At 39.9% G+C, this 16,064-nt stretch overlaps 1 protein-coding gene across 2 annotated transcripts; it reads right to left on the minus strand.

Annotated features, from left to right (window-relative positions):
- Positions 1–690: 690 nt before the first annotated feature.
- nadkb (NAD kinase b) lies at positions 691–15,541 on the minus strand. 2 transcript variants are annotated; one of them, XM_008275784.1, is made up of 12 exons: positions 15,447–15,541; positions 13,543–13,836; positions 13,355–13,438; positions 12,565–12,694; positions 11,133–11,241; positions 9,627–9,712; positions 7,092–7,194; positions 6,810–6,979; positions 4,126–4,225; positions 3,798–3,955; positions 1,811–1,893; positions 691–1,710 (listed from the first exon to the last, which is right to left on the minus strand). In XM_008275784.1, exons 2-12 carry the CDS (start codon positions 13,833–13,835, stop codon positions 1,551–1,553), a joined length of 1,476 nt encoding a protein of 491 aa, XP_008274006.1. In that variant the 5' UTR covers position 13,836; positions 15,447–15,541; the 3' UTR covers positions 691–1,550. The 2 variants fall into 2 exon arrangements, with proteins under 2 accessions (XP_008274006.1, XP_008274005.1); XM_008275783.1 differs by lacking the exon at positions 15,447–15,541 and having other exon boundaries at positions 13,543–13,930.
- Between the last annotated feature and the right edge of the window lie 523 nt (positions 15,542–16,064).

The raw sequence follows: 16,064 nt of genomic DNA on the forward strand, positions 1-16,064 counted from the left end.
TATTTTTTTCTAATACTCCTCTTTATTTTTTCAATTCTTGGTGAAACACTGATGAAATTATTAGCTAATTGATTAGCTGTCTGTCAGAAGATAACTCTGGAACCACTGACGTTCTATCATTTGTACATTTTTACAGTCTAATTGAAAAAAGATAACTGAAGTGCAACACTGATTCATAACTACTAAATTATAATATATAATGACTGATTACGAGTTTAGTATATTAGAAATATACTTAACTGAAATATTAAAATGTTGAAAAGGCCTGCTCAATATGAATACATGTCAAAACAACAAAACTGCTAGACTTCTATTAGTGGCATGATTAGTATTTGTATATGTTGACAGAATATGTTTAAATTCTTAAGTACAAAAAAATGACTGAACTATGAAAACCTCTGAAAAATGAAGCAGTTGTGCTGTTACGTCCTGCTGTCTGTCATAGTTGGACGAATCATCTCTAGTAAGATACCAGGATGCTAGCAGGTCTTGAAATCCTGATGTTTATTAGTAAAGATTCCAATATCAAATCTATTATTTCAGTACTAAAATGTATATATTTGTGTTGTTTCTACTAAAATGGCCACAAAGTTTAGCACTGCAACAAAATAAAATAAAAAATGCCTTAAATAATCTGATACCATCTTCACATTGGACTAGAAAGGTTTACCCAAAGAACAAACTAACAAAAAAGTTGGACAGTTTTGAAGCTTTATTTGACCATTACCACCCTTTGCCACATCCTTTGACAATGTGACAGTTTATTAATCATGAAAATGACAGCCGGTTCATCTGCATCAGTCCTACTACATGCAATCTGATTTGTATTTAAACTCAGGCAGAACACTTGTGAAGGCAACTGAAAGAATGTACATGTGTACGCACACAGACAACAAAGGTTCTGGATTATACAAGAGCAGAAAACAGTCACATACAGTTGTATTTGGTTGACTTGACAAGTTTTAAATGGGCTATTTTTCCAACTATTTCAAACTCCTGTTTTGAAAATATATAAATATCACATACATTTTAAACACATTAATACTAAAATTCTATATGTACAAATTTACATTTATCGGTTAACGTAAAAGTCTATCAGTTTGATTTCAGTTTTATTCATGTTTTTCTACCTATGATTCTGATGAATCGCGGCCAGTAACTTGTACACTTCTGACACTTAACATTGCGTTAATGATTAAGTGTTCAAAGTAAAACAGTTTTCAGAAATATTCATGAGGAGCTTTAGGTGATCATCATTATTCACATTGCATTATTATGTAATCATTTAGATAATTTTTTTTCTTCTCTAAAGGAGAAACATGCTTTCTTCCTGGAAGCTACAGATGGGGCTGCAGTGTGAGACTGGAATGCAATGAGATGATGACTCTTTGTGTAAAATACTGTGTACACAGTATGATCATTATACATGCTGTTCTTAGGACCAGTGTCACACGGATCAGGCCATAGACACAAACCTGACCCCCTCATTCTCACTATGCTGGTGTGGAGAACGTCAGCTGAAAGTCTTTTGCCAGGAAATACCCAAATCTTCAGTTTTCTGTGTCGGATGAGTCGGAGACGTCAGCGAGTCGGGCCTGCCTCTTGCGTACGTTCCAGTGCAAACACTGAGCCAGACTCTCAAACCAGTCGTACACCAGGTCATGACAACAGATAGACGGCACCGGGTAACAGGACGTGGTGATTTTAATACTGTTGACAGAAAAATAGAGAGAAAATTTATCCTAAACTGAAGGAAGAGAAGATCCGTGCACTTTAACTGCAACTCATAAAAACAGTTCATGATTTTTACCAGTCTCCGTGCTGTATCTCCTGTCTCTTCCTGCCGTCAAACGACACCCAGGCTGTGTTCCTGGCATCCGGAGACAAGGTGATCTGTTTCAGAGGAGATGAAGACCAAGTGTCAGTCTCCAAGATGCAGGAGTCTTAAGAGTCTAGTGCCTCACCAGCGACTGTTTAAGGCTGTACTTTGAGCTAAATACAAACATGTTAACAATGACCATATCAACATCCATTCTTTATTAATACGAGCATTACCTTGTTGCACACTAACAAAGTTCTGCTATAAATGATGGGGAACATCTTATTTTGGAGGCATTTAGTCAAAAACCAAAGTACAATTTCAATAATGTTGCAAGTCATTCCGACAACTGATAGGAATATCTGTACCAGATTTTGTGGCAACATATTTAATATTCCTGAGACATATTAAACAAAACCTCTAACCTGGTTGGAGCTAAAGCAAAAGTCAGGAGATGACCAAAGTTATTCACATTCCTTCTCTGGGGACCCTGACTGTGTGTAAAACATTCCATGGAAATCCTTCTCACAGCTGTTGAGATATTCCATTATGGATTACAGTGTGGGCCGAGCGACTGACCAACACAGCCATCCCTGAAGCCACACATGCTACTGCAGAGATTGTGGCTCAGGTACAGAATTTAATACCAACAGATGGATTTCCACTGCAGGAACTTGAGGTAGGCGCGAGGTGGCACGAATGTTTACAGAAACAACCTGTCTTCCTATTTCTAATGCATCTGAAGTGACAGCTTTGACTGCAACTGAGCCAAAACAACTGCAATTATTAGTTTTGGGACAATGGGGCATTTGGTGTGTTTGTAAATTTTACAGTTAAGATTATGATGTCAAGGGAAAGATTGTATTTGTCTGAGTTGAAGCAATCAGTGTTGAGACCCACACAGCAGTGCTCCAGGGTTGCCCAGAAGTAACTAGCCTGGAGAAGATCCTTCTGTCTCCACTGAAAACAAACCCAAAACAGGTTCTACACAGGTGGTTCCTGCAGTTGGAACAGACACAAAGGTTCAGGCTGCTCTAAAACAGCAGTGAAAAACAGCTACATATGAGAGCAAAGCCTGAATAGCACACAGCCTCAGTATCAGTAGTCAGATACAGCTGTGCCTCCAAACACACAAGTGGTACGGTTGGGTGATAAAATTGAGTATGTATTAGGGACACTTCGTGTATCAACCATGAAATAAAAACGATGGCCTAAACTAGTAAATAATGCATTTAAAAAAGCCTTCCTTTACAGTGGTTACCTAAATCTGTAAGCTGGACAGGTATCTATGATTCCCCATAGGAGGCTGCTTCAGAAGGTTCTTGGCCTCACCCGGAAACAAAGTGTGTTACTCCCATTTTCAAGCACAACTGTACACTGTAAAGCCTTATATCACTGTCCACAAAAACTCAAATGTTTGAAGCAATCAAAGAATAAAGAAGAGCAAAGCTTTCAGCTGGCGTGCTGTTGCTCCAGTAAAATGTTTCTGTCAGGTGGCAGTAGCAGCTGAATGTGGCTTTGAACTGGTGCCCCATACACCGTACTCACCAGACCTGCACCATTTGACTTCTCAAACTAAAATCCAACTTGTGTGGTCGCCAGTTTCAGAGTGATGATGAAGTCATTTATGCTGTTGATGAAAATCTGGAGGATCAAGATGTGACCTTCTTTTGTGAAGGGATAGGAACTTGAACATCAGTAGGCCATGTGCACTGAAGTTAAAGGAGACTGTGTTGAAAAATAATCAAACAATCTTTCTCTCGTGCATTTTTTCCAGTGAGGCCAAGAACTTTTTTAGGTACCTTCATACAGGGAGGGCAAACAAACCTGAACCTTTCAGAGTGCTGTGAGGAAGAAAAAAGGAGGCAGCTCAGACAGCAACAAAACTCAAAGCACAACAGATTAGAAAATGTGTGCAGCCAGCAGTGAAGGAGCACTCAACATATACCAAACTGTATGTTTCCACCTCTATTCTTACCATCAACTCCACTCCAGCAGGGACCACGATTGGCCTGAAGGACAGCGAGTGTGGGCAGATGGGAGTGACCATGATAGCGGGAACGTTGGGGTGGATCATTGAGGCTCCTGCTGCGGCTGCATACGCTGTGCTGCCTGTAGGTGTGGACACAATCACACCTGAAGGACAGAGAGAAAGAGGGAGGACATTTCATATTTTTACCATATTTGTTTTCCACATTTACTTTATTTGCATTTAGATCCCCACTGTATAAAAAAAAAACAAAAAAAAAACAACAATGTGCTAAAACACATATGTGAAAAAGCATTATACGAGTTAATCTGCTTACCGTCTCCCTGCACTGAGGTGATGAGTCGTCCGTCAAGATACAAGTCCACATTGGACAGGTAGGAGGATGGGCCACGGTCCACCACCACCTCATTCAACACCTGCACACACACACACACACACACACCAGTTCACATTAGAAGGAGATGGCACATAATTCCACATAGGCTATACAGTGTTTTACATAGGGATATCTGATAATGTGGATTTTGGAGTAAAAAAAATCCTATCTGAGAATACGAAGGTTTTGCACAGGCAAAATCATCAGTGTTGTTGTAGTGCCATCTATAGGCCAAATGCCATAAATGCTCTCATACTTCTGTGTATGTTCAGCATATGCACTATAAATATAAAATTGTCAGCTTTTAAGAGGAAAATCAAATGGCAAGTAAAACATCAACAAGTGGCATTTGTTCAGGGTCAATGAAGGTTATTTAAAAGCTGAGTCAGGAGAAACACAAGAAGACCGTTGAAACATATTGTCAAGACTGTGCCTAATATGATGTGTTAAATTAATACCCACATGGTGGCACTCCTCACACCAAAATGAATCAATACGTCCACAGCCCCTTTTCTAAATTCTTCCCAGTATTTCTTTTTTTTTTTGAGATACCCACTAAGAAACAAACACGTCAATCCATTTCAAAGCAAAAACTCTTTGGGTTATAGATGATTAAGATAAAGTAACAATAGTGCCTTTAGTGTAGATAACTCTACAGCCCCCAAACACTGTGAATAACTACATTCTGATGCATATCACCATGTTCTCTGAAGTCTACAGTATGTAATTCACTTTCACAGACAGTAAATGTAATCAATGCGCTCAATGAAAGCATTAAATCTTCAAACAGCAGACGCAGAGTCACAGTGCATTACAGTTCCACATTACACTGGGAAACTACAAGCAGACCAGCGGCATACAAATCATGTTCCACACTTCAGTCAGTCACACAGGATACTGCAGCGCTGAGCTGTGATGTCTGGCAGATGTACTGACGTCAGCTGAGCACAGCGCAAACATCCTGCTGGACACAGCAGACGTGATGTAATGTGAGGTTTAACTGGGTTTCAGAGACCAGAACAATCTATCACTGTCTCTTATCGATGAGGCAAAATAAAACCCTGGGGTGTGAGGAGAGGGGCGCACTGAAAATGACAAACTGCAGCACGGTGTGTGTTTGCGTGTGCGTGACTCCAGCAGTGCGGCATGTTGTTTAGTTCCACAGTGTGTCAGACTGAGAGCGTCAGGAATCATTAAATATCCATTCGGCGCAGACTCTACTGTTGACGCCACAGTCTCCATGGCAACTGGCTCAACAGAACTTCACAACATCCGACTTTTTCTCCGATATCCGTGCCAAGCAACTTTATTATGACTGTCGCCATGGCAACCCAGCTGATGCTCCCTCACTGAGCCATAGGAATGTATCTATGTGCGCACACACCCTCATGATAAAAGGGAAACAACACAAAAACACACACAGCCAGCCAGCATCATCCTAATGGTTTACGGTATCACATTAATAAGGAGGACTGACTGCAGTCACACCAGCTCTTCTTGACCAAATATTTAAGAAGATGAAGAAATGTGGAACCCAGAGGAGCTGAACTGCGAAATATGCTGGTGAATCTAAAGAATCATAGTGATTGGCCAAATTAGTCCAATTCCAGACACAGGACAACAAAAGTCATAGTGTTGTTTTTGTATTTACAGTTGTGTGAATAAAGTATGAGTGGATTTAATGAATTAGTGCAAAGGAGTGTCACAGAGGTGTAAAAGGATACTAAAAACCCCAGAGTCTGGAGTTTTCTAGAGTACACAATCTGCTGAGTGATGCAATGAAGCAGTCAGCAAATTAATAGTTGATTCCCTCACGTTCTCAAGCTGCTCACGTGTTTATTCTCTCTTCATTTCTCTCACTTTGACCCAAGCAGAAAACCTCTCAGGTTGAAAAATAAAGCATACCAAACAGGTCACTGGACAGGTCACCAGTCTATCACAGGGCTACACTTAGAGACAGACAACCAAGCACACTCACATTCACACTTATGGACAATTTAGAATGACCAATTAACCTCAACATGTTTTTGGACTGTGGGAGGAAGCCGGAGAATCCAGAGAGAACCCACACTGCACGGGGAGAACATGCAAGTTCCACGCAGAAAGATCCCAGGTCGCGAACTGGGGATCTTCTAGCTGCAAAATTTTATGAAGGCTTAAAGTTATAGCATAACTAAGCACGTGGCCACTTTGAGTGAAATGGGCACCATCATAGGACAGTCCATGACCCCAAGACATTTGCATGGCTTGCCTCAGTTCCACTCAAGTTCCACCTCTTTGCAGATCATTCTGACTTTTTTGGCACTAGTTACTGCAGCAGGAAAACTAAATCCAGTCCTTGTCTCCTCTGGTTAAAATGCAGGTAAGGTTCCCAAGTTCCTGAAGTGGTTCCTTGGGCCCATGGACATGTTCTTGAGGTGGAAACAGCTTGTAATGTGCGTCTCTGCTGTGCTTGTCTTAATTTCTAGCTTGAGCATGTATTCAAAACCATCTCAAAATCACTACTATTACACCTCAACAACAAGAACAGCAGCTCTGAAACTAAAAAATCTAAGCAAACAAGCCTTTCTGTATGATGGTAACCAGTCCAGTCGCTGACTCCACTTTGACACCTCTGTCCTCACCTGCAGCTGCAGAGTGACCTTGCCGGCCTCACTGTTGGTATGTCCATGAGGAAGGAGTCCATTTTGCTCCTGCTGTTGCTCTCTGCTGTACGACTGCTGTCCTGTTCTCTGAAGCATGTCCTTCACCACCTTCACCTTCAGACGACTCCTCAGAGTGATGGCTGCGTTGCCTGACAGCCAAGAGGCAGGCGTACAAGTTAACAAAGAAGTAAAGGTGATCCAGAGTTCTAAGAACGTATGAGAACAGAATAGAACATTGTTTCACAAAAAGCTCCACTTTACCTTCAAACACTTTGGCCACTTCAGTCTTGTATGACTCAAACTTGAAGGGAGTCAGAAAACCTAGAGAGCCGAGGTGGAACGCCATAACTGGAGGAACGCTGCCCTACAAGAAAAAGAAACTGTCAGGAAAAAAAATCTAGGTCTGCTGAATTGAACTATCTCAGGATGATAGACAAAATCCAACTCTGATTCTACTATATACTAGGCTCGAAAACACAATGTGTATGCTGCAGACTAATTTCAAATTAACACCAGATTTTCTGAGATGTCACGAGCCAAAAGCGGTTTAAGGGGAACCGTTTTGACATTTAACCACACAAAGTACTCAAATTAGTTTGGCAGAAGTTCTTGACGTGACACGTGTTATTCTAGGTTTCCTAGTGGTTGTTCTACTTGCTTTCTTGTAAAATCCCACAGTCTTAAACCTTTTGTAGTCAATCTCACAGTAGAACTTTAAAACATCAAGGTAAATGTAAGAATACAAAAATAGGCAAGAAAATTGTTTTGTCTTGTAAAGTTAAATCTGTATAATATTTAAATAAAGAGACAAAGATCATGTTTAAAGTCAATATACTACTGCACTTCAACAAATTAGGATATCGTGAACAAGTTGCACTTATTTAAGAAAGTGAAAATTTAACGTATTCTAGACTAATTACACGGAAAGTGAAATGTTTCAAGCATTCTTCTATTCCAATTTTTGTCATTCTGGCCTACAGCTCAAAAACTAAAAACACGATTTCAATTTCAATTTTGAGTAAATTACTATTTAAACAGTATAAGTACTGTTTATCTCTCAGTCTAGTTCAGCACACAGCACCACAATCATGGGGAAGAGTGCTGACTTAAAAGTTGTGGAGAAGACGATCATCAACACTCTGCACAAGCAGCCACAGGAGATCACTGCTGAAAAGGCTGAAGAAAAGGTGCTCATGCAACAGGGATGACCACAGCCTTGAGAGGACTGTCAACAAAAGTTGATTCTTGAACCTGGGAGAGGTTCACAAGGACTGATGCTGATGTTGGTGCATCAAGAGACACCAAGCACCGACGTCTTCATGAAAGAAGCTACAACTGTCTAATATCAAGACACTCCTGAATCAGAGACAACATCAGAAGATCTTAGCTGGGCTGAGAAGAAAAGAAGTGGACTGTTGCTCAGTGGCAAAGCAAATTTTGCATTTCATTCGAAGATCACGATCATAGAGTCTGGAGGAAGATTGGAGATGCACAGAATCCAAGACGTCTGAAATCCAATGTGAAGTTTCCACAGTCTGTGTGATTGATTGATGATTTAGGCTGTCATGTCATATGCTGGTGTTGGTCCACTGTGTTTTATCAAGTGCAGAGTCAACACAGCATCTACCAGGAGGTTTTAGAGCTCTTCATGCTTCCATCTGCTGACAAGCTTTATAAAGATGCTGATTTCCTTTTCCAGCAGGACTTATCACCTGCTCACAGAGCCAAAACTACAACCAAATGGTTTGCTGACCATGATATTACTGTGCTTGATTGATCAGCCAAACTCATCTGACCTGAAACCCATTTGGGGCATCATCAAGAAGAAGATGAGAAACACAGACAAGAGGTTGATATCAAAGCAACTTGGGCTTCAATAACACCTCAGTAGTGCCACAGGCTGATTGCCACATTGATGCAGTAATTCGTGGTAAAGGAGCCTCAAATGACTGTTGAGTGTTGTCAGGAAAATTCTCCAGTGGAGTCGTAACTGCTACAAATCAGTACACAGAGTCGTCTCTCTAGTCAAAGCAAAGTGTTACTTGCAGCAAGGAGCCAACATGCACAGTACAGATTCTGAACAAGTGACTGACTAAAAGCATGAAGCATTCGTTCTTACATGCAGACAGCGAAGAGAAAAACAGAAAACAACCTCCCACAAATGGGTGAGAACAGACACAGCTCTCATGGTGTTTTGACTACCCGCTAAGAACAGCTTGTCCTTATCTCACACTTACAAGGTTCAGTAGAGGTAATGGACATGTACAGCATTAACTCAGACTTTTCACAAAGATCACTGGATCATAGCATAGAATTATTCTAACAAGTGTATAAATGAAAATACTTTTCAAATGTTGGACAATTATGTGTTGTCAATCCTTTTCAGATTGATCTTAGAAAACACTGCAATAATTTGAGATACTAGATTTTAGATTTTCATGAGCTGTAAGCCAGAAATGTCTAAATTAAATGAAACAAGACACCAAAATATTTTACCCTGCATGTAATGCATAGAAAATATATGAAATCTTACATTTTTTATTTGATTTTTTTCAAATTTCACAATATTCTAATTTGTTTAGATGCACTTGTTTGTTTGACAAGTGCATCTAAACAACTTTGACACTATTAGTCCTGGGGAAGGAAGTGTATGTGAAGTAAATTTTAATCAATCCAAGAAAAAAGAAACTACTGTGATATGATGCAGTTCTCTTTTGATAGTAGTTTAATCTACTATAAACTGTTTTCAAGAAGTTCAAAAACTTAAGTGATCCAAAAAAAAAGAAGTCACAATACCTGGAAAAGAGAGGAGGCGTAAAGCAAAGTCCCATCCCCACCCAGACAGATGATGAGGTCGATGCAGTCAGAGATATCATCATAACCTGAAGTCACACACAATCACAGCTTCATTTGACATATTGGCACTTTCACACTGTTATACATCAGAGCAGCTTTTTCCCCTGTATTATAGGAACAAAATGAGTAAAATTTCCTAAAAGCTGTTCATGGGAGCACCTCATAGCTTGGCCAACTTCTGAGATTTCTGAAGAAGCAGTCACCACATGTGGTCTGTGATTCAGATATGCCATGTCTTCTCAACAGCAACCCACTGTTTTCTTCTACAAGCTGTTCTTTAAAAGCAACTTCAAACTAAAGACAGTCGTGACTTGATAATCCGACACTAAATGTAATATCTTCTTTGATGTTGGATAGCAAGGCTGTCGGATTGTCAAGACAGAGGTCAAAATACATGGAAGGCTTGATGTTTGAAGGGTAGTTTGTTGTTAATATTTATTGTTTGTAGTAGTTATAATAAACTATCTACATATATTATATTGTTAGGATTTATATGAAACAAAATAAAAGACTCGTCATGAACTACATCGGTCGCTCCATGACAGTGCACGACGTGATCTGTGACTTCTTGAACGCTGGTGAAAATTTGATAGATGCAATTTTACGTATGATGTCTGGCGTGTAACAGTATCGAAGCAGTTTGTTTCTATGATTGATACGCCTGATACAACCGTAGTTTATATAGGTTCATAGAATTGTTCAGGTGTCAAAACATGTCACATTGTTTAGTACTTCAAAAAACTTTACAACACCAAACCTATCCCTCCTGTGTTCCACATATGTAGAGTTGTTCACTAACAAACTTAATTAGTTGGTCAAACTCACTCAATGAGTTGGACTAGTGATTTGTTATAACACTACACATCGCTGGATTTTACGCCTAACTGACCGGTGCGCTTGTGCACGGGCCCATCAGTTGACATCAAAGGTAAGCAAATCTGTTGGATTGTTAAATTAGATAATACCCCGTTATCCTTATTTGTGACATAGAATGTCATGTCAGAGTCAGAATCCAAGGCTGTCAGTATGTTAAGGCTATTTTCTATGGGTTCCATTTGTTTTTCCCAAAAACCTGTCAGCCACTGAATCCTACACTGATTTAAATAAATCATCTCATTAGGAGGACCACTGTACACCAGTATTGTATATTGATATGTTTAAGTTATGTAACAGCAGAAACACCCTCAGCATTAAAATATCATTTAGACATCAACAAACTATTAATTAACACATTTAGTACCTTTAATATTTAGACCTTACTGGTGAAACGTCTACACTTTTCCTGAAGTATAATTGTGTACAGAACTTTTACTGTTAATGGCATGTTGACACCTTACTGCATTTTTTTCAGGAAAGTATCAATAGTTGTTCTTACACTGGTCAAAATGTGCCTTTATGTCAGTATCAATGTCTGTGTCTTTACTGTAGAGCAAGCAGGAGTCTCACCTTCTCTAAAGGTGCAGAGCTGATTGCGGATGGAGCCGAAGGCCTCGTCCTTTGACAGTGTAGCGTCATCTGCAACCCTGCGCTCCACGTACACCATCATCTGCTTCTCCTGATACACAAATACAGGCTTTAGCGACAACAGTCAAAACACACACAGACATCTTTCAAAGCATGCTTTTCAAAATGACGTTGATCATATGCCAAACATGTGCAGTTTAATATGACAGTATTTGTATGGAATGCAAATATGTAGGTTTGCTGGCCACCTCTGACAGTCTGACTTCACAAAGTATAGCTTGTTTTGGAAACATGTGGTCAAAAGGTGTCGTAACAGCTTGAAACCAGACTATAGCTTTCCCTACATGTCTGGACCATTTCCTGGACTCTTTTTGTTAAGACTTGTTGTTCCTCAGTACCACAAGTTTTTCAGTGTACACTCTGTTCTTTAACATATTTTGTAGTAGGAACATGTGTTTAGTTTATTATCCACTGAAGACAAAACTGTAACTGAAATCACTTGGACAGGTGGTTTATTCAAGATACAAAATGTTACAAAGCAGAGATTCTCCTCAGATGCTAAAATAAAATGCAAAATTGGAAAAAAAACAAATTCTAGATCTGTGATGTTTTCTGATGCATGATAAAACTTCTATATGTCAGGGATGTCTGTAAACTTGGAAGTAAAACATGCCTATATCTTTAATTATGACTGAGAAACGCAAAATGAGGGTGTTACATCTGTATTTTAACCTCAATTATGTATGTAAACACAGTTCATATTTATATAGTTAAAAAAGTAAAAATTATAATTGGTGGTTCATAAAATAAGTGTAAATGCCAGTTCACGCTTTCGTATGGTTTAATGTAAAAGATGACAGGTCAACCTTGCAAGTAGTGTGCAGATTTGTTAAATATCAGATCACACACAGACGGCAGTTACATATATTTGCACTAGACTGATTAGTCAACAATGCCTAACAACTAGTGGGACCAGTCAAAGTCTTCCCTGTAGCAGCACAAGAAAACAGATAAAATCACTGCCAAATTTTCCTTGTAGATGGAAACAAATCTTTAAACCATTAAATACAAGAGTATGCAAAGTATCAATACCAAAAATCTTCTTTCTGGAACTGCAGTCTGTCTCTGTTGTTTCAAGTCTGAGCACTTTTAATACCTAAATGTCTATAAACCCATAAACCTAAGGTGGCTGACATTTTGTTTGTATCATATTTAAAGAGCAGATAAACTAGACTTGTTATGGTCATGTTCATGTCGTAAATAGCACATAAACATAAATGCAATTGCATCTGTTTTTGTATTGTTTTAGACACTAATTCTGTCTTTTTAATCACACGTTAGTATCATAATACGGTCATACTATAAAGCATACACATGCTCAACACTACAATCTGTCAACTGCTTTGTCCTGTACCTCCACTAGAAACCTGCAGAGCTCTTTGAACGGCTCAACCAGGCTCTCATCTCTGATTTTCCTGATGACAAGCACGTTGACTGGAGGTTTATTCCAAGTGAGCCTCTGGCTGGCCGGGTCCTGGATGTGCCTGTGACAAAGATAAAGACACAATTATACAAACAACTGAACACCTAAATGCACTTACATGGCATAGCAGCTGGAAACAACTCTGCCTGTCAATAGCAAGCTATAAAATGCCAAAAAACAGACTGAAGTATTTTGAAAAGCAATAACTGTTAGTTAATTACATAGTACCAGGAGTGTGGTGTAGTTTGCTTTGGATCCTGACAGACGTCAGGTGAAGTCAAATCCTTCACTGATATCATGTCTTCTAAATTAAATGAAGATTATTCAGCATTCTGCTAACAGCCAAGTCATTCATTAACTCTAATGACACTTTGATGTAGTGTCGTATGACTGAGGGTCAAATTCCAAAAAACACTAGGCAAAACAATGTTCTTTCTCTTTACCAGTTGTCTCTCTCCTTCTTTGCGTGGCGGATGACAGGCATTGTGCTGATAATTTAGTCAGTGTATGTTTTCAGCTTCAGTCCACAGAAACTGTTTGAGATCAGGTGCCAATAAGCACTGTCGCCTGCTCTGTAAGCCTTCCCATCTCATGTAACATCCAACCACGGCATCGTCATTTTATCTTATCTCACACAGTTACACAAACTCTTCAGTGTCAATGGCCTGACAAAACAGTTTGCACACACAAAGTTCGACTCATTCAGCACCCTCATGCTTACATGACTGAAGTTGGGTTTGGAAGAATACAGGCTTTGGGTCCGAAGTGAGTGGCTGGATAAGGCCCATGTAGAAAGTGGGCTCTTCTGAGGAGCAAAAAAAGAGGAGTCAAGACAATATCACCTCATGTCCCGAGCAGCAGAGCTGTGCCAGTGGTACGGCGGACCAGCTGGCAACCTGCAGTGCAAACCTCTTAGGAGAGCTTTCCGCTGTGTCGCTCGCCGAACCAGAGGGCTCCAAGTGCTCGTGTTGGCCTGGCAACCTCCGCCGCTCGATCTCCCACAGCAGCTGTTCATGACCATCCCCCCGTCGCTGCGACCTCTTTCCCTCCCGCCGTCTCCTTGGTGACTTGGACGGTTGCTCCCTGTGCTTGGAGGGCCTGGTTGACTCTGACGGGTGACCAGTCGAACCCGAGGGTCGCACCACGCCTCTGTCCGGCACTGCCAGAGGCCTCACTGATGGACTGGTCTCTGAATTCTCCATTCTGCAAGGAAGAAACATAGAAGCACCTGTGTGTATTACGACAAGTTCAATATAAAGAAGTTATCTATGACATGATTTTGGGAATATTTAAAAATACTTCAGAAATTGAATGACTAAAAATGAAATGCCCACTGCCCTCACAGTTGATTAATTACAAGTCTAAATTGCCAAACATTCTGTATTTCCAGTGTCTCAAATAAAAGAATTTGATGCTTTTCGTTGTTTTATATCATTGTAAATTCTGTCTTTTTGTATTATGAACTGGACTGCAAGGTAGCACAGTTGGTTAGCACTGCTGCCTCGCAGCAAGAAGGTTCGCATCCCAATGAGAGCACCGGGATCTTTCTGCGTGGAGTTTGCATGTTCTCCCTGTGCAGCGTGGGTTCTCTCCGGGTTCTCCGGCTTCCTCCCACAAGTTCAAAAACATGTTGAGGTTAATTGGTGATTCTAAATTGTCCGTAGGTGTGAATGTGAGTGTGCTTGGTTGTCTGTCTCTAAGTGCAGCCCTGCGATAGACTGGCGACCTGTCCAGGGTGTCCCCTGCCTTCACCCTGAGTCGGCTGGGATAGGCTCCAGCCCCCCCCGCGACCCTAATGAAGATTAAGTGATGTATAGATAATGGATGGATGGATGTATTATGAACTGCTGATTAGACAACACAAGCACTGTGAAGGCATCAAATTAGGAAATGGAAAATATGCAAGGCATTTCTCCAATTTACTCAAATTTTAAAGACGAAATGGTTACTCGTTTAATTAGAGAATTAAAAGATAAGTGCCTAACTTCAGAAGCCCCAAAATTAACCATTTCAAGGGTTAGTTACTAAGCAACATAGAAGTGTCATTAATTAAAGGAACTAAAAGTATAATGAGTGGGTAGTAAATCAAATAAGTAAATAAATACTGGGAAAAACTAATAATTGTGTGCATTATTGATTCATTGAAAGTTGTTGTTTTGTTTTGTTTTATTTTACCAATTATTAATTTGGTGAGTTGAACACCAACAAGCTAATGTAAGGTGAGGTGTCTGCTTCAGAAAAGTCTTCTGTTTTCTATTATATGTGACAAAGCAGCCAATTGACAAGCTGGAACCTGAGGATGTGTAGAATAATTTACTTTTGTATCAAAAGTAGTTGCTGGTTACCTTCCTACCAATTGATTCTCAACTTTAGCTTTAGGTTTAACTGAATGTTGTTTTTTTTAACATATGAAATGATTCTTTCATCAGCTAGTTTGTCATAGTCCTACTGCACTATGATGATTTGTTTATGTATTGTAAAATAGCCCATTATAAACATATTCCAACATAAAGTGACCAACCTAACTAATGAAATATATCAAATAAACTACAAGGCCTATAACTCTATATTTAGCGTTATAATCACCAGAGTGACCTTAGTGCTTGATTGAGTAAGATACCAGGGTGTTTACGACACACTGCGGGCAGCGAACCAGCACACACACACAACAACAGCTGAGAAACGGCCAGAAGTAACGGTTTTCAGCCTCAGCCTTAATAACTACTGATGTGTTGACAGCTAACGTTACCTAGCAATAGCAAATTGGTTAACTCGTATGAAGCACCACGAAACTGAACGAAATGGAGGCTTACTTTGTCACAAAGGAGCAAACGAGCTCATATCGATACTACTTCAAGAAGGCTCGGGTGTCTTTCGACGTTTTTAAAGAGAGACGCTGCTATCAAAGTCCAAAAAACACAAACATTACAAAATAGTACACGACCGGGGCGGAAGTGACGTTTTAGGTGCACAGTGCGCGGATCTCTGCGCATGTGCGGTGCAAAGTTAAATAAACAGCGCCATGTGTGCCCTGCTGGTCACATGCAGAACTCCATCCACAAACAGCAAGGTGAAAGCAGTGGCTCTGTAGCAGTGGAGTATAGACGCTAATTGTGAACTAATCATTCACTTTGCACTTCAGTTTCACAACTATTAGGCAGCAAACTAAAATTTCCATAAACACAAAGCTTTACTGCAATGAAAACAGAGACAAACAACTTAGATTAATGATACTCACCAATAAAGAATGTAATCGGGTGTTGTGTCAAGAAGTGATAGTCTGCAAAAAACTGTAAACTCCAGTTTACATACATCTCCATCTTTAATCTGGTCAGACTGAACAAATATACATAACTCTATATTTGTTGTGATAGCAACAATATCTCTCAATGAAACTTTCCTGTAGCTAAATAATGGTGAGCAAAAAATGT

The sequence above is a fragment of the Stegastes partitus genome, unplaced genomic scaffold (assembly GCF_000690725.1).
Source record: "Stegastes partitus isolate 25-593 unplaced genomic scaffold, Stegastes_partitus-1.0.2 Scaffold59, whole genome shotgun sequence".
Classification (NCBI taxonomy): domain Eukaryota; kingdom Metazoa; phylum Chordata; class Actinopteri; family Pomacentridae; genus Stegastes; species Stegastes partitus.

What these genes read in the sequence shown, in the direction of transcription:
- nadkb (XM_008275783.1), bottom strand. Translation starts at nt 13,853, where the DNA reads ATGTTTCTTCCTTGCAGAATGGAGAATTCAGAGACCAGTCCATCAGTG. An exon ending in GCGGAAAGCTCTCCTAAGAG is followed by an intron (nt 13,439 to 13,542) that starts GTTTGCACTGCA and finishes TTTGCTCCTCAG; the next exon opens with AAGAGCCCACTTTCTACATG. An exon ending in CCAAACCCAACTTCAGTCAT is followed by an intron (nt 12,695 to 13,354) that starts GTAAGCATGAGG and finishes TCTTTGTCACAG; the next exon opens with GCACATCCAGGACCCGGCCA.